The sequence below is a fragment of the Apteryx mantelli genome, chromosome 3, assembly GCF_036417845.1.
Source record: "Apteryx mantelli isolate bAptMan1 chromosome 3, bAptMan1.hap1, whole genome shotgun sequence".
Lineage (NCBI taxonomy): Eukaryota > Metazoa > Chordata > Aves > Apterygiformes > Apterygidae > Apteryx > Apteryx mantelli.
This window is the reverse complement of record NC_089980.1, coordinates 53473026-53498995: the sequence shown is the minus strand read 5'-3', so window position 1 is coordinate 53498995 and position 25970 is coordinate 53473026. Positions and strand designations below refer to the sequence as shown.

The 25970-nt window shown below is 42.4% G+C and overlaps 1 protein-coding gene across 1 annotated transcript; it reads left to right on the top strand.

Annotated features, from left to right (window-relative positions):
- Positions 1–25970, top strand: GPR137B (G protein-coupled receptor 137B). The gene is made up of 7 exons (XM_067294728.1): positions 1–452; positions 9241–9290; positions 14223–14445; positions 18121–18274; positions 20409–20533; positions 23411–23535; positions 25125–25970. Exons 1-7 carry the CDS (start codon positions 84–86, stop codon positions 25234–25236), a joined length of 1158 nt encoding a protein of 385 aa, XP_067150829.1. The 5' UTR covers positions 1–83; the 3' UTR covers positions 25237–25970.

Here is a 25970-nt window from a genome sequence, read left to right as displayed (position 1 = left end):
TGTAGGAAGATGAAAGGAGAAGGAGGAGGAGGCAACAGCGGCAGCCAAACTTAATAAATAATTCTGACGATTCCTGATATCAAATGGAGGCCCCTGAGTGGGATCCACTGAAAAATGACACCCTTCCGCCAACCCTGACGCCAGCTGTCCCTCCGTATGTGAAGTTGGGCCTGACCATTGTTTATACTGTTTTTTATTCACTTCTTTTTGTGTTCATCTACGTCCAGCTCTGGCTGGTCCTTCACTACAGGCACAAGAGGTTCAGTTACCAAACTGTCTTTCTGTTTCTGTGCTTGTTTTGGGCCTCTCTTAGGACTGTGCTCTTTTCATTTTACTTCAAAGACTTTGTCACAGCAAATTCTCTCAGCCCCTTCATCTTCTGGCTTCTCTATTGCTTCCCAGTCTGCCTCCAATTTTTCACCCTGACCCTGATGAATCTTTACTTCACACAGGTAAGCAACAGACATTTGGTTGATTAAATCTAGCATAATGGTAAAGCATTATTTTTTTAAGGTTCATGAGAAAGATGTAATTTCCTAATGTACTTGGGCAGGGCAAGAAGCACGTATCAGGTATTTGGTTGGGAATTTAACTTTTAATCTATATGCAACCGATCAGTGTTACAATGAAACCCAGAGCCTGAAGTGATTGCTTCAGGAATGGCAAAAGAATATATCTACTGTCCATTAAAATGATGTCATTTAATTTGAAGACTGGGAAAAATTTTTACAGGAGAGCTTGAAGGTTAGACCTCCAAAGTGCCTTTCTATTGTTATTCTTTGTTGTTGTTGTTGTTGTTGTTGTTGTTGTTGTTAGACCCCATAAACTCCCTGGCTTAGCAAACCTAATCTCTGTGTGCAGTCAGAATTGTAATTTCTAATTTTGCTGACAGCTGCTCCCCACCCCCCCAGATTTTACGTAGGTTGACTGAAATGTTTCTGGGTGAGTAGATTTCTCTTTTGTGTATCAATAGTCAAATTGTTGATAGAGTCCTACCACAGCCCCAAATTTCTATTATGATCTGTGTTACAAGTAGCACTGAGTGCTCTTTGTGTCTAGGCCCCTGTAAGTGCTAGGTGCTGTACAGAGATGTACCTTCTGCATCAAGGGCACTGTGATGTAAAGGTAAATTAGCTGTATAGAGGGGGAAGGGAGTAGTATCTGTGCTTTGGAAAGAGACCTTGAGAGGGTATCTATGCTATGGACAGCTAAGAAGCCAGAAGAATTAGACTGCACGGTGCTCCATGTTGCTGCAGTTAGACTGGCTTGGATGCACTTACAGTGGGCTTGGGTGTCTCGGCACTGGGCTGCAGGCTGGGATGTTAGCATGCTGGGAGGCAAAGAGAGGCTGCCTGGCTTGCCTGAGAGCTCGCAGGAAGCTTCCAGGAGGGCAGGGATTTGATTCAGTATCTCCTGAATCTCACTCCAGTGCCTTGAGCAAGAAGCCAAGCCTGCCCTCAGATGACCTATGGCAAAGTCTGCTTTCCCAGCACAGGTGTAGCTGGCCATGAGAGCACCCGCCAGCCCTGCAGCACCCGCGACAGTGCTCAGGACGCTTTGGGCTTTGCCATGAGCCCCGCTAGGGACCAGCTCAGGGCCTGGATCTGGGTGCCTCTGTAGTGGTTACAGCTACCACAGGACTGTAAATTCTGAACATCCTGGCTGGAGAGATCAGGCTGCTTGTGAGAGCTACCAGCCCAGAGCTGTAAAAGCAGAGGTGGTAAGCATGAAAGCTAGAAGAGGACTTTAGTAGAGGATATTAAATACTTAGAACCACATACACGTTTTTGCAAATTTATTTACTTTTCTGGATTCAGTGTCTGAAACACCTGCTAACACACTCTGCTCCACTCCCCTGGACTTGAGATATATTAGAGGGTTACAGGAACCTTTCATCTGTATGCTACTCAAATCCAGCTCAGGCATGTAGTGACCTATGCTTTATCCCATGGCTATTGTGAGAGACATTTGATGATGGTGCAGTTCCCAAGGGGCAAGTGTCCATCATCATGCAGAGTCCATCACCGTCACAGCAGTTGGGACTAAATCATAGCCCTGGGCCAGATTCTTCCTTCAGACACATGTAGAGGTCCCATTGAAGTTCGAAGGCAGAATGCAGTATCTTGGCTCTCAGGCAAGAGAAGCTGAGGATGATATGAGCACGGAGAATGCACTGCAGTCTGCACTCTGTGCATTAGAGTGCCAGCTCTCAGGGGCTTAGTGTCGTGGTAACCGATTCCTTTTGTCTGAGGAAAAATCCAAGAAGAGAGTATACAGAATGCACTCATACGTCCTTTTAACCTATTTTTGGCATTTCTGTCTGATATCATTAAGGAAGTACAAGTCAGCAGTTGGAAACATGGAAAATGCTAAGGCTATTGGTTCTGCCTTTAACACAGTTTCTGCTTTGTCACCATGAGCCCTCACAGTCTTCCTCTGAGCTCTTCTATAAAAGAGTGTAATGGTTACCTGTCTTACATAGCTGTTGAGAGGCTTTTGAAACAGTATTTAAAAGGACTTTAAGACTTTGTGGTATGTCTCACAATCTTTAAAGATTGTGAGCCACTGTAGACAAGCATATTATCAAGCATATTATTAGTATTACTGTTTGCTTTGGAGCTGGTTGCTCCTGTGAAATCTCATCTCAAATATCTCCCCAGCCAGAACAAAGCCTTAAGAAATACAAGCATAGCCATTGTAAGAATATAATGTAAGACATGGAATCAATGCACACACTTTTAATTCCCTGTTATTAATTCTTTACTTCTAACCATTAAAAGGTGGTTTGGCTTGAAATTCAGCATCTTCTTGAGACTGTATTTTTAATGTGCATCTAGCTTTCCACAGTGGACAAGCAAGAACTAGTGTGAAAGGGGTGGGGAGAAAGAATTTTGTTTTCAGTAATGGCTTATAACTTCACAGACCTGTTTGGAAGCAACTTTTATCCCCTTTTTTCTCCAGAAAGAAGGAAAGGGACGACAGCTGTGTCTCACTGCATGGAAACCATGCTAGTTAACTGGTGCTAAGCTAGAGGAAAAGAAGTTATCTAGGTATGGCATACGAACAAAGGACTAGAAGAGACCTCATGAGCCTGGAACATGGCAGTGTTTATTAACTGCTGTATGGCACACAGCATTTCTACATGGGGCACTGCTAAGAACACTTTTGGACATGGATATGAGATGAAAAATTAGTTCCAAAAAACTGCAGATCCTCCTAGCCAAAGAAAAAAACTCATTTGACAAGTGCCTGAGGGCATTTTTTAGAATAATAAGCAGCTTTGAATCTGACAGGAAGTTAGCCACAACTGTTGTCTTTATAATAGGTATCCCTAAGCAATGGGGTCACAAATTTGGACTGTATCTTTTGTGTAGCAGGACAAATAAGCCACGATGGCATCAGCACAGCAGGGGTTATTCCCAGATTTGCACATCACCTTCAACAGAAAGAACAGAGGAATTCTAATGCATCGGGGCAGGATGCTAAACCAGGGGACCAGTAGACAGGAGAGAAGTTACAGTCAAAATAGTTTTGACTCAGAACAATTCCTTAGAGGTCTTTAGGTTGAATGCCAAATTCAGAGTCCTTTCTTACTGTCTTGATACCCTACTTATGGCAAAATGAAAAGGATGCTGAAGGTAAGGCATATATAATGTTACCTCCTCTCAGAAATCATGTACTGCAGAAAATACACGTGGTCTCTAGTAAGACAGCTGAAGAGAATTTATTAATCCTTTGTCTGTATTCATTCTCTTGTCTTATAAAGGAAAAAAAATACGTGACCTGCCTCTCAGGATAAGCTTCTGTTTACTTAGAAATCATTAAAGTAAGTCTTAAATAGAAATGAGATCCAGTGGCAGTTTCATAAAAGAACAGCCCAACACCTGCAAATAACCAAGCCAGAGAAACTCCCTGGTCCATTAGATAGTGAACAGAAGTGTGCATTTCCACCTACAGAGACCAAAAAGCCCATAGGTCTGTTTGCTTCACACCTGCACCTCCCACAGGTTTATTTTGGCTGTTTGATAAAGTAAAGACTGTAAATTGGCAAATAACATTTTCCACTTTAACCAAATCCAGACAGCGAGGATCCCAGCATTCAAGCACTCTTTTGTTTGTGTCCTGCCTAGCCAAATCTTCCATTCTTCCCTGCCAATGGCAAGGGGAGACTGAGATGAGTCCTCAGGCTTTACAGTCAGTGCTGTGGGCATAAGTTTAAAGAGGATCTGGGAAAGAAAATAAAAGAAAATAAAAACTTGCCTTTTATGGTAGTGAGGTGGGGGGAGGCAGAGAAGGGCTTGCTTCAGTTTGTTCTGTTTCTTTCAGACTTTACGTTTCCCTGGGGAACAGGATACAAATGAAGGAGGAGGAAGGCGAGGATGGAGGGCTACAGACTCAAAAAACAAGGTCAAGGCCAAAGACTGTGAGTGGTAGGGAAGGTTGGAAATCCCAGCCCCCCTCTATGGCCAGGCACAGCAAACTATTTGGTGGCCTGTAGGTTTAACCGTTACGTTCTCAAGCACCTAGGGAAAGTGGTGCTGAGCTAAAGAACTGAGAGGCTGTATAGGTGGAGAGGGTCTGGTAGGTGGATTTAGCTCTCCTTCCTCTTCCCTAACCATCTTCCCTTTCTCTGGCATCCAGATTGGGAAGTTTACCTTGCCTCCCAGGCAGGGCTGATAAAAATCAGGGACTTTCTAATGAAGAGAAATTGTGCAGGGTAAGACAGTTTGGAGAGGAGCTGGCCATGCTAGAAGTACTTTGAAGGGTGGGGTAAAACCAGTGCAACACTTTCGGAGAGGTTTCGTATCTCAGTGGAATTCTAATTGAGGTACATGTTATCTCTGTGAAGAAAATTAAGAGAACTTATCCTCTAATTACTCTGGATAGAACTTTAAAAGTAATACCAACAGTGAGAGAACAGAAAGGACTTTTTATTTAGTATTTATTTTTAATAAAAAATAATACACCATTTTTTACAGAGCTTTATATTAATTTAAAACATGCTCTAGATGTACATAGGACTACACAGGAGTCAAAATACAGGTGGTAAAGCATCAGCAAATATGTTGGGTCTATAGGAGAGAAGTTAGAAGTGCGCACAGAGATGCTGTCTGCCAGCGTCTGACAGAAGGAATAAGGTGATTTGAGTTAGCAAATGATTTGATGGGAAAGCTATACATGCAAGTTTACTGTGACTGCCAGACTCATGATGGTCCCTCTCCCACCTGTACTAGTTTTACAAAGTTACACAAAGCTGCATATGATAGTGAGACGTTGTCTGTGTCAGTAGGCCTTGCAAACCATGTAGAGTTTAGCGAGTAGAGAGAAGACTGGGCATATTTAGGGGAATCTGATCCAAATGTAGGAATATTTAACATGAAAGAATGAACAATGGGAGAAGGAAAGAAGGGGAAGGTGGGCCTTGGACTGGAACATACACAGTGGAGGAAAGGTGTCCAAGCTGACGGGGGTGGGTCTGGGCCCGCATGAGGCAGATTTTCAAGGTGCAAAGAGATGTTTGCATGGAATGTGACAGAGGAAGGGAGAGGGGCAGTCGTGAAAAGATCTGAGAGGAAAGAGCACACCCTGAACTCTACAGTTTTCTGAAATGAGAACTGGTGAATAAAGGTAAACTTCATTCCTGTGCAGAGAGCCAGCTTGAGATGTATGCAAGCACTTAACACATACCTGAAGCTTTATGGTGAGCTGTGGTTCCTGTAAAAGTGAATTGATTAACTAGACCTGGGGGTACACTGAAGGCCTATGCCAGCATTAGTATCAGCTCAGCTAAATCAGAGCACGGATTGAAAATTGCTGTAGTGAGATTTTTTTTTCTTTTGCTCTGGGCATATGTGAGTTGGCTTTGACACCTGATTCATTGCTACTTACCAGGCCTGAGTGGCTCCTGATGTAACTTGCATAGCCATAGCAGGAGCCCCCTTAACTTCCAGCTCCACTGCCCGTGGGCCCTCCTGCCAACCCCATCGCTCTTCTGCTGGGGCCCTGGTAGGACATCCTGCAAAGTTAGCTTGCAGCTGTTTGCATCAGTTCCTGCAAGAGAGGAATTTTCCTTGGCTCAAGGGCTTTTTGGAGTCCTTTTGTACTGCTGCAGTTCTGTATGCCAGACGTATACCTCAGGGGAGTGGAGGAGGGAGTGTGAGAATCTCATTTGAGGTTTCCAGTTCTTCAGCAAAAACAAGAAATCAAAACAGTAAATTTCTACTTTAAAGAACAAGCAAAAGGGGAAATGTTTTTAAGAAGAAAAAGTAATCTTTTAGACATTAGAAAATTAGCAGGGAATTTCACTAGCTGATTTTTTTTCCTTGTTGCTATTCATTTTGGGGCTCTCTGAAAGATCTTTTTTAAAAAATCTGCCTTCTGCTTGCTCTTTAGTCTATTCTTAGGAGTAGCCTGGTTTGCTCTGGTTTGCTGGAAGACTTGCTTAGATGACTCAGATGTTGACTGGAAGCTTTCTCAATGCTGTTGCGGGGAGGGGCCATTGAGCAACCAGTCTTTTCTTGCAGGGTGCTTTGAGTTAAATGACTGTAAAAGCAAAAAGCTGCACCCACGCGTGTAAGGTGTATTGAGATCAGCTTCTGACATCCTTAGTCCCACTGAACAGCCCTTTTTTTGTGACGGTCACACTGCTTCCAGCAAGGGTGCTCATGGAATAAGGCACTATCAGTGTAAGCAAAGGTAGCAGAACCTGGCCGCCTATGTTTCTGTCTAGTGGTGAATTTGTGAGAGTGCCAACGCCTTACACTACAGCTTTCACTCTGTGTAGTGTTCGGTTTTTTTTCTTAATGGTCATTTTGCTCTGATAAAATTCAGAAGCATATTATCCACTGGCACAGTTTCACCAAATGTAGAATCACAATAACACAGCCATTTTGGCAGTCTCACCTCTAGAGATGTTGTCCTGCAAATTACCTGCAACAGGAACATGTCACATCTGGTTTTAGCTAGGTTAGCCACAGAGTTTTTGCTGAGTAGGGCGGACTTGCACTGTGTCTTGTGACAGGAGTGCTCTGTGACATTAGAGGGGTGAGTGGGTCCTTGTTGGGGGACCACAGGAGATGGTATTCCTGGACTTATGAATCTCCTAGGTTTTGTGGACCCAGTGTAACTCATGGCCCACTGCAAATTGCTTGTCTTGGGCGGTTCTCTACAGTAGCTTTGAACGCTTCTGTTCAGCACTGCTCGTGAAAGTTGTCAAAATTAACGGTACAATATGTGTGAGTAAGCACTACTCAGAACAGGTGAGGATTGTGGAATGGCCCTAGAGACAGGTTTTTACTTGTTCAGTTTAAATGAGGTCAGGAATCTGTTTACTCCCCAATTGACCACAGTGTCATCCAGAATAAACAGGGTAGGCAAAATGTCTCATACAAAAAGGGTACAGGAAGTATTTGGAACCCCATCCCTCCTCTAAAAACTGCCAGCCCCCAACTGCACCACAGAAAAATGAAACTTTCACAAGCTTCTTATACCTTTCCTTCAAGTAGCAAGTAAATAACATAAAACTTGCTCCTAAATTCCTGTGAGAATTCATGATCTAGGTATTTAGATAATGAATCACAAAAATCTTCTCTAAGGGATAGTGCCAGAGGTGTTAACTATTTGGAAACAGTATCGATGGTTGCAGAATATTTTTAGGGTTTTTTTTCAATTTCTCAATTTTATTCTCAGCTATTATTTTTGCAGGGCCTGCTAAAAAGCTCCATGCTCTCTACTGGTTCACCTAGTGCTAAGCAGACTGACATGCCACAGAAATAATTTCCATGTTAAGGCAGCTATTTATGGTGAATAGGAGTTAAATGACAAGTTGTTCCAGGAGCACTGGAACAAGTGAAGCCTGATTTCTCCAGATCTGTGTCTCATGCTTGACTTTGAGCTGTGACTGAAGCTGTTTCCATAACTGGGGCATTTCTTATGGTACTTTCCTATGCAGAGTTTCTCATTTTGGGTGACATGTAGGATCATTATGCAGTATTCTGCATACAGAGGGCATATATGAGATGCATTTACAGGGTCCCTCACTTCTATCGAGTCACTGATTTTTAAGAGGGTGATAGAAAGGCCATGTCTTTGACACTTCAAGAATTCTGTCTTCAATTCTCTGACCAGACCATTTAAAATTTGGTGGGGACAGGTAGACAGGTTCACAGGCAGGCGCATGCCTACACATACTTAGTGATCATGTAAGTCCTGTTTCCTTGGGAAAGTATGGTAATCCTAGCAAATATTATGCAAGATACATTAAAGTGCATGCAAAACCAAATGAAATGGGTAAGGCGAGATAAGCTGAGAAGAAAACAATTAGGAAATAACACACAATATATCATGTGGCATGATTTTTTTGTAATACTAGTAATCAGTGTGTTTCAGTGTAGGCTGCTGAATTTAAATAAATGACCTTTATAAACTGAGTTTGCTTGGAGTTGTGTTAGCTTGTGAAAAAGCAATGATGCTTCTTTTTAAGCTTTTTTTTTAAATCAAGATAAAAATTTGTTAATATTTTTTTCTATAATTTCTGACAGTGGTTACACATCTGGGACTGATATTACATACATATTACATACATACATAATTACATGCAGCAAAAGTGTCAATATTTTGTCTTTTCTGCTACAGCAAGATAACTATTGTGCCTGAGCTATCTCACTGTAAAAATATGTACTGTTCTCTTAGTGAACTTGTAGTCAGTGGAAGCCAAACACATCTCAGAGTAAAACAAGGAGTTTGGTTCTCACCAACATCCTTCTGGTGATATGACATGTTTAAACATATATATCCAATTTCAGGCCAGTGTACTATGGGCAGGGTACTAAGGGCTCTTTATGTGAATAGAGCATCTCTCCCAATATGCCAGTATGAGCTGATCTGCATGAGAGACAGGTACTGATAGGTCTCATAAGGGCATAATTATTTACCTTTTTGATCGTACCGGCATTGGTCCTCTGGTGAATATTGGTGTAAAGGACCTAATTCCCAAGCCAAAATAAGCAAAAATAATGATACGGACAATTTGTATACAGGTATATCTTAATCTCCTGCTGAGTGATTTTAATAATTTGTTTATAGGTTGCCTGCCATGGATAAGCCATAAATGCAAATTTATTGTGTAATGAAACCTGTCATTACATTTCATGTGATGTGAGACAGGATTCCTGTGGATCACAGGGTCTTTCTTTACTTACATGTATCCTACGTCTGATGCAATATTTTTCTGTTTTCCAGGTGATTTTCAAGGCTAAGTCAAAATATTCCCCAGAGCTACTGAAATACAGGTAAGAACTGTCATAAAGAAAAGTAGCCATGCACTCAGAGAAACACTACATCTTTGATAATATGCAGTGGTCATAACTACTCATATTTATATACAAATGTTTTATAATGATGAATGGTGGTTCTGACACCAGCTTCTCTCCTGTGATATTTAGAAGTCTGTGTCATTTCCCAACACAAGCACCATTTTTAGACATTCAGATATTTCAAAGGCAAGTATTTCAATTGCAAGCAGGAAACACTGAGTTTGGTGATCTGTTTACAGGTTCTTAAAGAAACTCTGTATGTTGATGAATTCAGGTCCAGTGCTTTGGTAAACGTGGCGGGAATGAGTGAAACTGGATATGTCTTAGTTCAGAATTGAGGCCAGCGGTAATAAAAGAGAGACTCAAAAGCTTTGAGAAGGTGAGAGAAGAGTTGTGAAGGGAAGGAGGTAGAGAGAATGGATTCAACTTGATGGTGTGCCTGGGAGCTCACAGATAACTTCCCATAACTCCAGAGAGTAGAGGTTATGGCAGCTTTGCATTTACGTTAGGAATTTGTTTGAGATCTTGTTTGAGACGGAGGAATTATCAGAAACTACTTAAAAGCTCTCCAAAAGGTGGTAGATGTCCAGGAAGCTGAAGAAGAGCTCAATAAATTAATGTTTATATACCTAGAAGCCTCAGTCAAGGGCAAAGTTGTTTAGTTAGGATAAGAGAGAGAGACTGTCTCTTCTCTAAAGAATTTACAGTCTAAAGTCAGGATAGGAAAGCAGAGTAATTTGCAACTGTAATCTGACCTGTTACTTGCTGACTGTTCAGCAGAATATGGTACTGTATCAACAGGTCAAATACTAAAATTGTTCTTGCCCTGGAAAGCTTGTTATCAAGTCTGGTTTTGATACCACTGGAGAGGCAGAGGTCTGGAGCAAGTGTTTCAGAAACTGTGTTTGGTAGGATGTACAATGAGAGCAGGGTTGGGGTGGGCTGTGCTGGGGCTGGTAACCAGTATGGGCCAGGCAGGGTTTGCCGGCTGAGTGAGGGATGAGGGCTCCTTGCTGGAGAGCAGCTGACGCAGCAAATGTAAAGATGAGAACAGAAAGGCTGCATCTGTTTGGTGGACCCAGGAATGCTTCCAAGTTAGTGGGTCTGTGTGCACACCTTGGCCACATCCCAAACCACAAGGGGCAAGAGCCGGATGCTCCATGGTCAGCACCGTGGCACACAGATCGGCATTCCCCTTTGGTTTCTGTGGGAAGGAAACCCAGGAGTGTGGGCTGGCTGACAACCATGACACACACCAGCCAGGTCCCCAGCCAGCCCCCAGAATGAGTGCGGGGCATGCCTGCCTCTGACAATACACAGAGCCAGGAGGAACAAAGAGGAAGGCTTTGCAGAAAGCCTGGGCCGTAGGACAGGGTGGTGTGAGGCAGGTCTGTGAGCATGTTCCTGGCTGGCTTTGAAGGTGAGACAGGAGGTTTGAACCTCATCTGCTACTGGTGTTTGTGGCAAGGCTTTGTTCTTGAAAAAATGCTTGAAAGTGTCTTTAAGCAAAGGGGGCTTCAATGGGTCATGGGTATGGAATGAGTACTTCAGCACCCTGCACATAGCTCTTGGAGCATTTCCATTCCTAAATACTTATGTATTGTGACCTGAGTTATTCTTGTACAGACTACCTATCCCACAACAGCTTCATGTCTACCCTGCCTCTCGTCTACTGCATTTCTAACAGAGCACTCTCAGGTCTGGCCTAGCCTTCTTCCTCTTGTGCAGCTCTACTGGTGAAGGACCTGATTAGCATTTTGTTTTAATGTCTGCAGCTCTTAGCATGGATGTGGTTAGCTTGCATATAAGGGCCATATAAAGCTGACCTGGTTTCCTTTCTTGTACAGGGTAACTGAAGTGGTGTAAATACATACACACCCAGATAGTTGATACACCACTGCGTATTAACTATAATAGGCCAGTGAGAGACGAATGATTTTGGCCTACAGACAGGAGCTAGAGTCTGCACTTACTGAATTTGATTTTTCTTCATTGCCGAATGTTCACTTTTTGATTTTTTTTTATTTTCTTTAATAAATGTCAGGCCTTGTTGCCTGGTGTTGTCATTCCTGCTATAGGTAACGACTACAGGAACCGGGCAGCAGTGAAGTAGGACTGCATCTGTGTATTGACACAGGCCTCAGAAATCAGAATCTTTCCAGATAAGGAAAAAAATGATAAAATGCTGACAGAGATCCAGAATCTAAAGCGAACTTTACTCAGCACAGCCTTCATGTTGTTAGTCACTATAGCAAAAGAGCTTATGGCCAGGCCTGTGACAACCCACCTTTGTATTTAAATAGCCCTGCTGCATGTCTCCCTGGGCTTGGGGATTTCTTAAAATCACTGGGTTTGGGTGAGGCTTACTGTTCTGTGTGTGCATGCCTGGTTACACACAAGCCTCAGACCCTGTATGGTTTCTGAGGAAACCACATACAAAATGCAGTAGTTTCACACAGATTTTCCTGATAAGCCAGCCAAAACTCACTGCATTCAGCTGAAGTTTGATTTTAGGTTCAAAGAAGAACTTAGAGGGTGCATCCAGGCTGGCACAGTAAGAGCAGAACACCCTAGCACATGCCTTCCACAGAGCTTTTTATTACACAGAGCTCCTTTTCAGGGACCAGCCCCAAAATGAGGATTATGCGCAATAGGTTGGACAAATAGTCGCTGGTGTAATGTGGGAGCATCTCCCTGCCCTGCCTTTCTGTTTTCTAAAAAAATGTTTATTCAACCCTTGTAGGTGCCCTGGTAGCTGAGATTTAGTGACACATTTTGCCTTTAAGTGAGGCAGTAATGCTTTCTGCAGCTGCAGAGATCCTAAAACTGCCCTGAGAGATGTAGCCTTCATCTCCATCGGTGCTTATTCAGAGGCTCAGCAACAACGCCTCTGTTGTCAAAATAGGCAGCCGTTTCCCCAGCCGCATCATGTTAATAAGGGGGATGGAAGATCATTATGTGAAGAGCTGCACAACTGGCTGGCCATGACAGCTCACCCTGGCACATACAAGAGTGTGTGGGCATGACAGCGTTACAGTGCTTTTTTTTGCTGGACCCAGGCAAGGAGGAGCCTGGCCTGGAAGCCTCTAAGCCTCACTGGTGGCAAGCCACCATCAAGGACATGCAGGCTGCACTGAAGCAGAAGGTCCTCCTGACTAAGCTGAGCAACAAGGGAGCATGTTCTTCTTACAGGCAGGCAAGGTGTGAGAGCCAGCCTTTCCTCCTCGAGCCTGACCCTCACGAGAATATTTTACCTGCATTGCAGTCAGGGAGCAGAGATGAATCCATTAAATGGGCTTTGGGAGAGGAGGGGAAGGAAGACACATGACCATCACTTAAAGACTTTTGAAGTATTAATAAATACAAGCTGTAAAGATACTACCACTACAACTGGGAACTGAGTTCTCCAGAGGAAGCCATGTGAGAGAGGAGCTTCAGGACTGCACTGATTCCAGCATTAGAGTGTGAGGTTTATAAGAGCAATCTGCAGCCACTTATCCTAAAACCAGAGCCCTCCTCCAGAAAGTTAAGAATGAGTATAATCTTCCCCCTCAAGAGGAAATTTCCATGGCTGACCAAGAAAAGACAGCAGCCCTGCTCACTGCCAGATATAACTGAGAACAAGGGCATTGATTCATAAACACAAACAGACTTTTAGGCTTTCAGTTCTCCCAGTTACACATCCGAAGGGTCTCAGAGATGTACCCCTTCCTTTCCTGTCCTCAAAAAAAGCCAGCTGTTCTTCAGTTTTATGGGTGGGTTGATACCATCCCAAAAGGATATGAGCATGTGGAAATAAAAGATCACCACTGGGTGAAAGTATTTTTAAACAATCAGATTTCGATTCCTCAGAGATAATCTGGGCATTTCCTATCAGCCAAATTCAAAATTCCCAGCAGACATGAAGAGCTGGGGACCAAAAGCTCTTGTTCAGTGACTGCAGTTCATGAACCTTACCTGAAATTGCTTTGGTCAGCAGTGATAATGAAATAAGCAACACCAGAAATGGAAACACACTTCATTTTTTTTTTAATGAAGAGCTCTGCAGCTGTGTGTAGGAGTAAAGAGAAATTAAAAACAGCCTTCCTTCAGTATATGCCATACTGGTATTGCAGGTATCAGTGCTGGGGAGATGGATAAAAGAGATGGGGGAAAACAGCCCAGCTTCTGGGCTTCTCTCTCTCTCACATTTCTGTTCCAGCTCTGCTCCTGTGGTTGTGCAAATGAACCCTTTGCCTGGCATGGATGGCAAATGCCAATTCAGAATCAATGTGCATATTTAAAATTCTTGATTCTCCTTTCAAAAAGCTGCTCATGATCAAAATATTTAGGAAAAGGGACAGAGAAAGGAGCTGGGGAGCTAGTACCTGAGAGATTTTTCCTCCTATTAGACACTTCGTTAATTTAATATGCAGTCTGACTGCAGACACAGGCAGTCAGTGATGCTGTTCATGGGAATAATCATGTACTAAAACCAAGATCAAAACTGGTCCTTTCCAAGCAGCTCAACCTTTTACAAGGTTTCTCATGCAAGTGAATAGTCGTGTAAGAATAGGTCTGTGCTGTATGATGTGTACACTCTAAGAAAGCACATGCATTTTTAAAGTCATTTTTAAGAACTGTGCCATTGTATTTCTGCTACAGACACGTTCATGTTTTGTTGCTTGCCATTAGTTTCTTATGGCCTAAAGTTCTTACACTGTAGAACTTCAAAAGCAGGTTTGAAATGAGCGATGTTCATCTCCAGCAAGCTGGAGCACTTTGATTTAGGCTTGGGCAGCTGGTTTCTATGCGAGCTCTCGCAGCCCCAAGATGTGTGCTTCCATCGCTCAGAGTGCAGCACCAATCTCATGACTGACACTTGCTGAACAATGTTGCTAAAACTCTGTTTTCTCCTCACCCTCCCAGGTTGCCCCTCTACCTGGCTTCTCTTTTCATAAGTCTCCTCTTCCTCTTGGTGAATTTAACATGTGCGGTATTGGTGAGAACAGAGAATTCAGAGAGAAAAGTCATTGTCTCTGTCCGGGTGGCAATTAATGACACGTTGTTTGTGCTGTGTGCTGTCTCACTCTCCATCTGCCTGTATAAGATTTCCAAGATGTCTTTAGCCAACATTTACTTGGAGTCCAAGGTAAGGTACATTTTCAGTTCTTTTACAGTACCTTCTCGGAGACAATGGCAGTGCAAGGCAAAGGCCTACAATTCTTTAGATCCCCTGAGAGCTGGAGGCCTTAAACTTCACAGCTTGCACCTGGCTGTCCATCCTGCCCACAGAGATACTAAATAGTAGGTTGTAGCAAAGGTGCTTTTGGCTAATACCAGAGACCTCAAAATACAGTGTTGTGAGACAAAGAATTTACAGAACATGGTAGCTGGAGTTTCTCACAGCTGTTTTCCAGTTGGATGCTGCTTTCTCCAGACCCCCAACTGAAAACCACTTCATTTCAGTACTACTACATAAAGGTGGTCTATACTTCAGGATCCTTCACCTTGTCAAATTATTGGCTGATTATTTTAAATATTTAAAGTAGCAGTGTGCTGAAGATAAGCCAGAAAGAGGAATATGAACCTCCCTTTATGAATTTGTATACTGTCCTATAGATAGTGAGAGTGCATTTTAAAAGACTTAAGCATTACAAATTCAGTCCAGTGGGTAGAAGGGGGAAAAAGTCTCTTTTATTACAGAATGTTTCTTAAAGAAATATTGTTAGGTTGACAGCTTTGAACACATTCTGTGGTCAAACGGCTGGGTTTACTGGTGGCATCACACAATTTGCAGTAAATGGTTAAATCTTAAAAAATAGAGTTTAACCAATACCGATTACCATAGCAAACCTTTCAAAAAAATTACTTTTCAGCTAGTATTTAGAAAATCTTACAATAAGATTCTTCTCTCCATTTGCTTAATCAGATGATGGGAATATTTTTCCTGTTTAATCAAATCTGGCCTTACTGCACAACTGAAAGTTCATGGCTGAACGGAAGATTTAAAAACGCAGCTTAGTTTGTTTGTTTCTTTCAAATCTGTCATTTGCTGACCAAAGGGCATGAGCAATGGATTATTTTTACTAGTAAGAAAAGGTTTTCTACTATTGCAAATCTCAGAAGCATAAATCTCTGTAACAAAGCAGTGTTAACCTAAGGGAGGCTTTGGTAGATTACTTTGTTCCGTTTCCTCCTCCTGCTGGAAACCTGATCTTCTCTATTTCAAGCTATTTCACAAAAAAACAAACAAACTCTGACATTACTACAGAAAGGAAAAGAGAACACTCACTTGATGGAAGTTTGAATGTGGAAATGAGAATTAATGAGAGCTTTACTTCTTTCTGCTGACCTGAAATTGGAGTTCCTCTGGGGACTTCCAGTAGGATTTGACTGCACATATTTATGGACACAGAAGGCTGGAGCCAGCAGTGAAAAAACATCCTAGTTTAATCTGCTACCGTTGTGCTGAAACACTAGGTAAAAAGAAAAATCCATTTTCTGCAGTGATGTGACAGAAGTAGAGTTGGAGATAATGTGCACTCTGGGGTGTACAGAGATAGGGATTGGTAAACAGGTGAAAACTCATGCAGACATGCTGTATTCCCTTATGTGGTCTGGCCTAGGGGACAGACCTGGCTCTCCAAGCCAAGGTTAAGACAGCACAGAGGAGGTGCAGAGCCCTCCCTTTAGCTGCTGCCTTGGGCTGGATGTGCTACCAGTGCAGGGCTCCCCTCTTCTGTAGCGACCTGTGACTGAGAAAGGATTCCTCTGCCTTTGCTTTACCCTGGCATTCTCCCTTCACCAAGCCACCATGTACATTTGACTGACAGTGAAAATAGGACATGTTTCTTCTTTTTTTTTTTGTACTTGGTGGGTTTAAAGTTTGTTAAACCTGCAGCATATTTAAATGTTAAAGTCCCTGCACCACAAGCTCTCTCCCAAGAATGACAGCTATATGGGGAAACACATATAGGGAAATACCAGCCCCTTTCTGCTCTATAGTTCTGCTGTCCCATGTCTGTAAATGCCACTGAACTGGGATACAGTATGTGCCAGTCAGCAGCTTCTCTGTGCTCTTTCACCCTTGGTTTCCATGACAGCATCGCTGACTTGCTAATACAGAAGAAGAATAGAGAAGTGCCTAGCAAACATTTCCTCTTTGTGGCATTTCTTGCTTGCTGGTCTTGCCACTGCTTTCACCACCACATACTATATTTCTGGTCTCAATTCACATATGACAGCAGGCTCTTGGCTCACTTCTGACATCAGTGCAGGTTATAGCCCCTTTGATGGGGCAGTTCCAGCAGTGTTTTAAGCAGGGAGTCAGAGAGATTGACTGCACTGTGGGTTTCATAATGTTCCTGAGCCTGGCTGTTCTCTGAATTCATATGTGTTTTATTTATTTTGGTGGGAAAGAAGGCAAACTAATTTTCTGCTAGCTTTTTTGGCCAGTCCCTGAACTCCTCTTTAATGACATCAGAGAACACCCAGCTGGAGGAGGTTGGCTAGCAGAGCCACAGGACAACAGCCACAAGCAGGGATGAGCAGCAGAGGGAGTCTGGTACTCTCCTGAAGGCCAGGGCTTCAGGCATGGTGACTTCCTATACTTCAGTAACCACTCTGGTACATGTGTGATCTACCTGCCATGGCTGTTCGGACCTCTACTGCCTGTAAATCAGGAAGCAGAGTGTTTGAGTGGAGGGAATGGGATGTAGACCTTCATGCCTCCTGCACTGCTACAAAGGGTCCTATGAGAAGAGGAGCAACTGCCCTCTTGGTTCCTCTTTCTCACGTAGATGAGAGGAGCCCATCTACATGGTGTGTGTCTCTGCTGGAAGAGGGAAAGGGGAGGGCTAGTGAAGCAAACAAACTCAAGGCATTTTGTTCCTCTAAAAGGGCACAAAGCACTAACCTGTCTTTCCTGCTCTGGCTGTGCAAGGCACTACTCCAGGGCTAACTGCACAGAATTTCCTTTGAGCTTCTTCTTTCAAAGCCAGTCCCATTTTTGTGCATATGACTGCCTCCATGATCACACACTGATCCTGTAGTGTTGGCTCCCGGATCCCTTCCTTTCTTGCTGTTGCAACAACTGTCAGCCCTCCTGTGCTGGTCTCTCCACACCCTGAGTCCTGTGCACAGCAGTGGGGTGCCTCTCTCGTTCCTGCCACAGGACTAGGCTGTTTCCCTTGCTCTGTCCATTTTCTTCCCTAGGACTAAGAAACTGTCTTGATTTCACACTCTGTAGTCTCCTTCCTCCCCCCATGCTGGAACTCCCACTCACAGACTGCCCTGCTGTGGTCACTGCACTTGTAGGCTGTGCTCCTACCTTGTCACCTCCATGCTGACGTTAGGTAAGGCAGGATGTTCTGCTCCTGTCTGCACTGTGTTTAACTGCAGACTATTACTATCTGCTCTTTACTTAGAGGGGGAAATAGGTGCACAGCAAGCAGCTGTAAAAAGATGCAAGGCTGCATCATACTAGCTAGCCAGCATCTGATACAGGATGCTCTACAGCTAATGCAGAGCTGGAGGCTGAATTCTCTTGCTCCATCTGATACCATGTGTAATTCTTATGTGCTTCCATTGCTCTGAAAATAGCACTTCTATGACATTAGCAGGAATGAGACACAGCCCATTTTGGTGGGGGCTGGAGCTGCTACCATCAGCTGGAAAATGTTATAGTGATCAAATATAATAAAAGGAAAGAGAAAAATAATCAGTCACATTAGGCAGAGTAGCATGACAACCCCCAAGTCCATGCAAAACAATGTTCTTGTCAACTTCCTTTATGAATAATAACCTATGTTTAAATCTCTTCTAGGGCTCATCTGTCTGTCAGGTGACAAGTATAGGAGTGACTGTTATACTACTTTATACCTCACGAGCCTGTTACAACTTGTTCATCTTATCATTTTCTCAAACCAAGAAAGTCAATTCTTTTGATTATGATTGGTACAATGTATCTGATCAGGCAAGTATGAAAATAAGTGCTGATGAGAAAAACTCATTCTATATGTGATGGCTAATTTTCAAAATGCTATGACAAGAGGCACTTATATAATAAAATCCTATTGATTTTTCTTGTTGAATAAACTAAGATGGCTTTGTTCCAGGAATATAAATTTCTGGTAATAGCAGCATAAGGGGGGGGGGGAGGGGAAACAGTGCTAAAATAGTGCATTAACCAAACAATTTAAAAAATCAGTCTTTTAGTTATTGTATTTTATTTACCATGATTATAATGTTCAAAAAATGAAATCCTTTTGTTTAGAAAAGAGTGGTTTGTCCATTAGAAAGAATGTACTGTATTTGGAGAGGAAGAAAAACAGTACTTGATTCCACTAAAATGTTAAATTCTGAAGCTGTTGTAAAATCTTCCATTGTCATCCAGTGCAGTGGGGTTATTTACATTAATTCTATCAGTCATGCAATCTCATACTATGATTTTTGTCAGCTTTTAATTGCAAATGACAATTCAGATGATGATTGATTGAAAACTAACAGTGATAAAAGTGCCTGAGGATATGAGCAGGTGATTCTTTGTTGAATTTTATGAAGTTTGGGCATCCAACTCCTTTCTTACATTGAAAAATGTAGATTTAGACTTAAAAAAAAAATCACCTTACGAGTTGAGAGGATAATGTTCAGGTCTCAGTAGTTTTCCAACTCTTTCAAGGCTGGCCAGAATGGCAGGCTCTGATCCAGGTCTGGACCATGAGTAGATTTTGTTTGTCCTCAAAGCCCCAGACACCCAGTGTTTCCCCCCCCGTCTCAGCAAGCATCTGCAGAGCACAAGCCGTGTTCCCAGCCATCCAGGTGCCTTGTAGTGCCAGGATGGCTGAGCAAAGCTGGAGCCATTACAGTTTTCTGCTGAGTGGTAGATACAATTGCAAATAAGTAGGTAAGCAGTAGGGTAGGAATGCCTAGAGGACCTCATTAAGAGTTACTTGAGCAGAGTATGTCAAGGGATGGCTGATCTCCCCTGCTGCAGCGTAGCTGAGAGGAGTGCAGCTAGGCTGTGCCACTCCATGTGATTAAAAGGCATTAATTTGAGGCAGAAAGGCACTAGGCTGCGATTCCTCTCCTGAATTTACCTTCTGTTGTTGGGACCTGGAGTGTTGCGGTGGCTGCAACACTCTTAGGCATTTGCAGTGCAGACACCTCTTGTGCTGACTGCTGCCGACCTGGAATACAGGTGCTGGGACTTTATAGCCAAAATATTTGGTCCAGTTTCCCACATGAGGCCACAATTTTAGGGAACTTACTGGAGTACTTTAGGACCTAGAACACCACTGTTGCTTTTTGAACATCCAATCTGACACGTGACATTAGGGCTGCCTTGATTTTGGGGCAAACAATTTGAGCCATATGAAAAGGGCCTGGAACTGAAGGGGCAGGTGCTCATGTTGATACCAGAATAAATAGTCACTTTTAATAGTGCAGCCCCATTTTTGTATTGTGGTAGTTCCTCAGGTCACCTGTCAGAAACATTCCCCCTCTTTCCCCTGTACAAAACACATGAAAGGACAGGATTTGCCTTCTGCAACTACAGTGAACGATAGAGAGAAAGGTAGCTAGGAGTTCAAAGATAACACTAGAGTAACAGCACAGTTGTTTAAGCTAACAACGTACACCAACTTGGAGGGATCCAACCCTTAATTTTTAAGCCAGATTTTCAGCAATGCCCTTGAAGGCTTAGGCATTGTTTGTTCCTTCACATATTATTCTCACCTGGAAAGGGGCTAGAAGACTAGTTTCTCATTACCCTGATTTTAATACTTTCTTCCCAGTCAGAAAACCTGGCAAGCAACCACTGAACTTAGATTTTTGTGAAAGGAGAAATAGGAGGAGGCGAAAGAGGGAGGAGGAAACTAGAAGGAAAGGGAAGCCGTGTACCCAGCAACATGAAATATTGATTCTTTTTAATAGGCCTTTAATCATTAGCCAGGTTAATCCAGCTTTACCAGATGGAGTTTCTGGCCATGCTGTCAAGCATTTCAGCTGCTTAAGTATAGGTCTTTATAATAAGATATGTTGCCTCCTGCACCTTTTAAACAAGCTGCCATTTTCATTTGTAAACATTTTTCTCTTTGACATTTCAACAGGCAGATCTGAAATGTCAGCTGGGAGATGCAGGTTACATTGTGTTTGGAGTGATCCTTTTCATCTGGGAGCTGTTGCCAACTTCCTTGGTTGTGTATTTCTTCCGTGTCCGAAACCCTACAAAAGATCTAGTGAGTAGAACTTGTTATATATTTTGGTAACGTAATGTCCAGGCAGGTCTGGGGAGTGCAGCTTCTGGGGGAGCTTTTGCTTTACATTTTAACTTCTCTTTTTCACAGTGTCTTTGGCAGAATAAAAACAACCCAAGCTTCCCACTTCTTCATACTAAGTCCTCATGGGAGAAACTCGTCATATTTACCCAGAAGACAGACAAGTAGTTTACCGTAAAAATCAGGAATTGGTTTAAACTCAGGGTCATCTTCCTTTTGGGTTAATATGGTCCTTACTTGAGTCAGTGGAAAATAAGTGTGCTATCCAAACTTAGGGTCTTTTATCACATAGATAGATAGCAATGAAAATGATTGCCTGCTAACTGTTTAATGGTATATGGATTGTGCACATTGAATTATTTCCATGTCAAACACCGATAACAAGCACTAGCTGACATTTTTGTTGGCTCTTTCAGTAGAACAGAGATTAAGGTGAGAGTTGTAAGGATACCTTTAAATGTTCTCACTATCTGTAACATAATTAATAGATGGACAAGTGTCTTCTTGTAGCCACAGGCAACCTCTCCAGGTTAGCATGGGATACGTTGGCAGGCACATGCAGAATATCAGCACTGCTCTAGGATTACCTGGGTAACATATCTGTTTCTGTAGGACAAACCAAACCAAAGCTAATATTCCCCAAGGAGGATGCAAATGGCAAATTCACAAGTAAGTGAAGCAATTCATAGAATAACTTGTTAGGTAAGGACACGTCTTTATTCTCACACACAAATTTCAGAGACAATAATAAAGTCAAACCTAACAAGGAAATAACAACTCCCCACCTGAAAGGGTAACAGTAAGTTAACAGTACCAGTAAGCCATTCTTACTGTTCACCTGTGACTCATGACATCACACTAGGAAACCTACCCTTTACTCCAGTGTCCTTCCAAAAAAAATCTCAGAGCCACTCCTGCCAAGGAATTAGCCCTGGACAATTGTAAAGAAAAGAATCAATATTTTTAAAAAAGACAGCCCAATAGTGCTGCTCATCTGAAATGTGAGTACAAAGAGATCTCATTTTATTTAAAGTCAGTTTAGCAAGGCTAGACCTGGTGGTCAATTTAGGACAGTGTGAAAGAGAATCACAAGAGAAGAAAAGTAAGGGACATGTCTGATCTTCCTTTCCAAAAAACTGACCACATAAGGACTTGGAATCCTACTCAGATGAGAGCTCCAATGAAGTCAAACAGGCAGTTTTCTCTCACAAGTCAAAGACAAGCACTGCAGTTAGCAGACAATATTATATTTTTGTATTTCGGTTTGCAGAAAGCCTTAAATCTCAAACTTATTAAAGATACAGTTCAGAAGAGTCAATCAGTGATACCACTTCTTTTATGGGTACCTTTTAGGGTGAACATTATCTGCCATAGCAGATCAGTCATTGGTGAAATTTTTCTACACAGAACAACAACATTTTTGCTAGAAAACATCATTGTAAGAAGAAAACTGAAAACAATGTTAAAAGAAAGAAACAAAAAACCCCGAAAGATTCTGTAGCAAGGCAAAACTGAACTTCAATGCAAATTTGCCACAAGAGGGAGACCAAGGGCCACAGGACTGTAGTCTAATCTGTTCAGTAAACTGTTAAGTACCAAATGGCCCAGCAGTATTTGCCCAAAAAGCATGAGGACAGAATTAAAACAAACCCTCTTTTTGTTAAAAAACACCCCTCTGATTTAGTAAAAATCCAGAGTATTCTCTATTTGTAGAAAGGAAAAAGCCCCAAGAAATAGTTGTGCTTTGCTTATACATTTGATTCAGGACTTCAGAAATGAAAAGTGTGAGTAGAGGCAACGCTTAGTGCTGTTTAGATTTAAAGCTCTGCTCTTCAAAGAAGATTATAATCTGGGACTTGCTATCTGTGTGCTTTGGTACTGACACAGGATAACTGTAATGATTGGTCCTTTGCCTTGCCAGACCTTCCAACAGACAAATATGGGAAATGGGGAGGAGACAGAGATGCGTTTTTAGTTCATCTGTATCAAAGTTATTTACATATAAAAAAAATAATAAGAGGTTAAACTTTTCTCCTGCTTTAGGCCAAGGAGATAATGTCATCCAAGTTTACCAGGTGCAGGGAATACTGTTCCCTGGGGGTACAAACAGTGGATCAGTGGGAAAGGCTCAGCTGGGTCCTAGCACATAGTCTCTATGCAGTGTTTCAAGAATCAAAATGACCCTTTGAATCCTGTATGTTTTCCACACTCACTCATAGGGAAATAAAAAGCAAAATGCTTTGTAAATGAAGGAGTTATGCATACACCCCTTTCTCCATTTTGCCAAGGGATGTTTCCTTGGGATTTGGCCCTTGAAACACTGGGTAGACATTGAAAATGCTGAGCGAGGTCCCGGTGGCCTTTCAGCCAGTTTCTTAACTGGGTACCAAGGTTCTGTATGATCAGTTCCCAAGATGAGGAAGGTAACATGCCAGCAGGAAGGGCTCCAAAACATGGGAGGTAAAACCAGATCTCTTTACATGCTTAATATGCTGCTTCCCTGCTGCTTACTTCAAGGCAACTGGCTAGTAGCACCAACTGTCCAGGGCAGACAAGAATTCAGCAGACAGACTAGAACCATACTGGAGAGTGGTTTTGGAAGTGGGTCATACCTGTTAGCTATAAGGAAGGGGAAAAAAAATTGTTAAGGTCAGTAGGCTATCTCTATACAGGTGGAGAAACAGAGAATGCAAAGAGATTGGTATTGTATACAGCAAATTTAAGATTGCCTATTTTATGTCAGAAGCCAGGAGGTAAGTCTGCAGTGACTTCTTTTAGAAGTTAGGCACCAAGCAGTTTATCTGTTGCAATCACTGACTGACATTTCCCTTCCCTCAGGCCAATGCAGGAATGGTCCCAAGCCATGGCTTCAGTCCCAGATCTTATTTCTTTGACAACCCTCGCAGATACGACAGCGATGACGATCTAGCATGGAATATTGCACCACAGGGGGCACAGGGCAGGTGAGATACAAGAGGGAACAACTTGCTTCCCATAGCAGGAACAGCTAGAGGAAGGAGATGTCACACTGCAAAAGACTACTGCAAATTGTTCTGCTCAAATTCTCATATAAATTGGCCAGGGCAGGAGAGCAAAGGGGGAGCTGAAGTGAAAAGGCAGCAGTGAGTGACTGTAAGGATCCAAGGGCCATTCAGAGAAATCAAAGACACAACAATGAAAACAGTTACATAATTTAAGAACTGCAACAGTGTGCCTCCCTTTAAAGAAAAGTGAGTTTAGATCTTTGGGTTGCAAGTTTGGCCCTCTATTTCTTTCAAGAGTAGCCTAAGTGCCATTTACTGGTAAATGTGTGAGAGCAAGGTGGCCTAGAAAAACAGCTAACCAGCTCTGGGGAGAGAAAAGCCTGAGAGTGCAGGCAGCAGTTTGTGACAGTGGCAGTGAGAAGCTGCTCAGACTTTGGTTGCTCTGTAGCATGGCTAAATGACTTGGGGTTTACCTGATGTGAAAGGGACATTTGCTTTCCCAGTTACCAAAAGCTTACGCAAACCCTCCTAACTGCTGCAGTCCTATGCAACACAACTTGGGGATGGCACAGAAAGCCTGTTTTCCCTGCAGAACGGTAAAAAGGATTAGCCCACACTTCCAGAAAGAAGCAGTTCACCGCAAGAATGATAGCGTATAATTCAGAGAAGGGAAGGCACTGCAAGAACACTATCCTATAAGATGACTCCAGCATCTGTAATTCAACTGCTCTTCCTATATCTACAACATGCTTGTAGTAGATCAGTGTAATCAATCATCTTAAAATGAAGACTTGCTCACTAGCCAAAGCTAACATATCCAGATCCAGTTCCTATCACTCATTTATCTAAAATTATGTAGTCACTTACTCTGAGTCCAAACCATGATTCAGCAAAGTTAGCTATTCACTATTTACAGTTCCCATCCTATCTCTGCATTAGTTTTCTACCTAGTGACTAGTCCTATGGAGGATGCCAGAGGTGGTGCACTCCAGGCTAGTATCCAGCCTACAGCTAAAGACAGCCTTCCAGACAAAGGCATGGAGGAACCAGCCACCCGGGTAACAGAGGCACAGCTCCCAGTGGTAACCAGACCAGCCACGGGAAGCTGTCTCTCACTGCCTGTGGGAGAAGAGGCACTTTGCCAGAGTTACTGACCAAGTACAAGTCTCTTGTACATGGACACAGGAGGTTTAGGTCTGTCACTGATACTCTTGTAGTGACAGAACTTTATGTAGATTAGAAGCTTTACAGTCCAGCACTGGGACTTTCAACCACCTTCTGGTTTAGTGAAGCAGAAAGCAGGGAGTCTTTAACAAACTAGAGGAACTAGGAAACAGACAACGAGCTGGAAATGCTTCAGCTGAAATAATTGACAGATCATAAATATAACTAACAGCCCAAAGATGGTGTGTGTTGTTTTGTTTTGTTTTGTTTTGGGGGGGGGGGGGGTTCTTTCTGCACTTCAGTGTGAGAACTGCATCTATGGAATTGCATTTTGTCCCCATTCACCAACCAAGCATCTCTAGAACCAATCTGCCAGTCACCAATTCTTCCATTTTCTTTTTAAGTTTCTCTCCAGACTATTACGATTGGGGTCATCAGAACAACAGCTTCATGGCTTATATAGGATCACTCCAACAAGATCCAACACTGGACACAGACCGGCCAAGCCCTATATAACTTCAATCAACTACAGCATTCTAGGACATTCCAATATTAAAACAATTATTCTGAAGAACAAAGCTTAGCAATTTTCTTCACCCTTTGGTTTTTAGAAGTGTTCCTATGCACAAGTAAATGAGGAACTCATCTTTGCCACAAGCTTTTTGTAGTTCAAGGAGAAGTATAAGCTAATGATTTAAACTTTGAAGCCCATTCTACTTAATACCCTGTTCTAAGCCATGGTATTTTTGGCTTTGAATAGAGTTGTTAGAGGGTATAATTTAATCATTTTATGCTCATTTTAAAAGAGCAAATTTCATGGAGCTAAATGGCATAATTATTTTCTAAGAATTTTTATTTTTTACACTGTGTATTTGGTTAGAAATACATGATTGTATAAACTATACTGTAAACAACATATGAAAGGGTTGTTCAAATGCATGACGGTTGGGATTCTTACATGCACTTAGAAGCCTGTAAGGGAAAAATGCCAGCTCTATTAAATATTGTCTTTTTAAGTTACTGCTGAGTTCTTGGAGCACAGTTTACTCTTTGGATCCTCACAGCTTACTCTCTGATGCAAGATGTTTGGAGGCTAACCACCATCTATACACTGTAGTAAGATCTGAAGAAACACTGCATTCCTCTAAGAAAATAAGATCAGAAAATTGTGTCTTCTCAGCAGCTGTAGGGACCTTCTCAGAAAGGAAGAGATGGTCAACTCCTCCAACATAAGCATTTTGAAATATTAA

Coding starts and splice junctions, on each gene's coding strand:
- GPR137B (XM_067294728.1), top strand. CDS start 84: ATGGAGGCCCCTGAGTGGGATCCACTGAAAAATGACACCCTTCCGCCA. Junction 20,534..23,410: donor GAAACCCTACAAAAGATCTA/GTGAGTAGAACT, acceptor CCCTTCCCTCAG/GCCAATGCAGGAATGGTCCC. Junction 23,536..25,124: donor CCACAGGGGGCACAGGGCAG/GTGAGATACAAG, acceptor TTTCTTTTTAAG/TTTCTCTCCAGACTATTACG.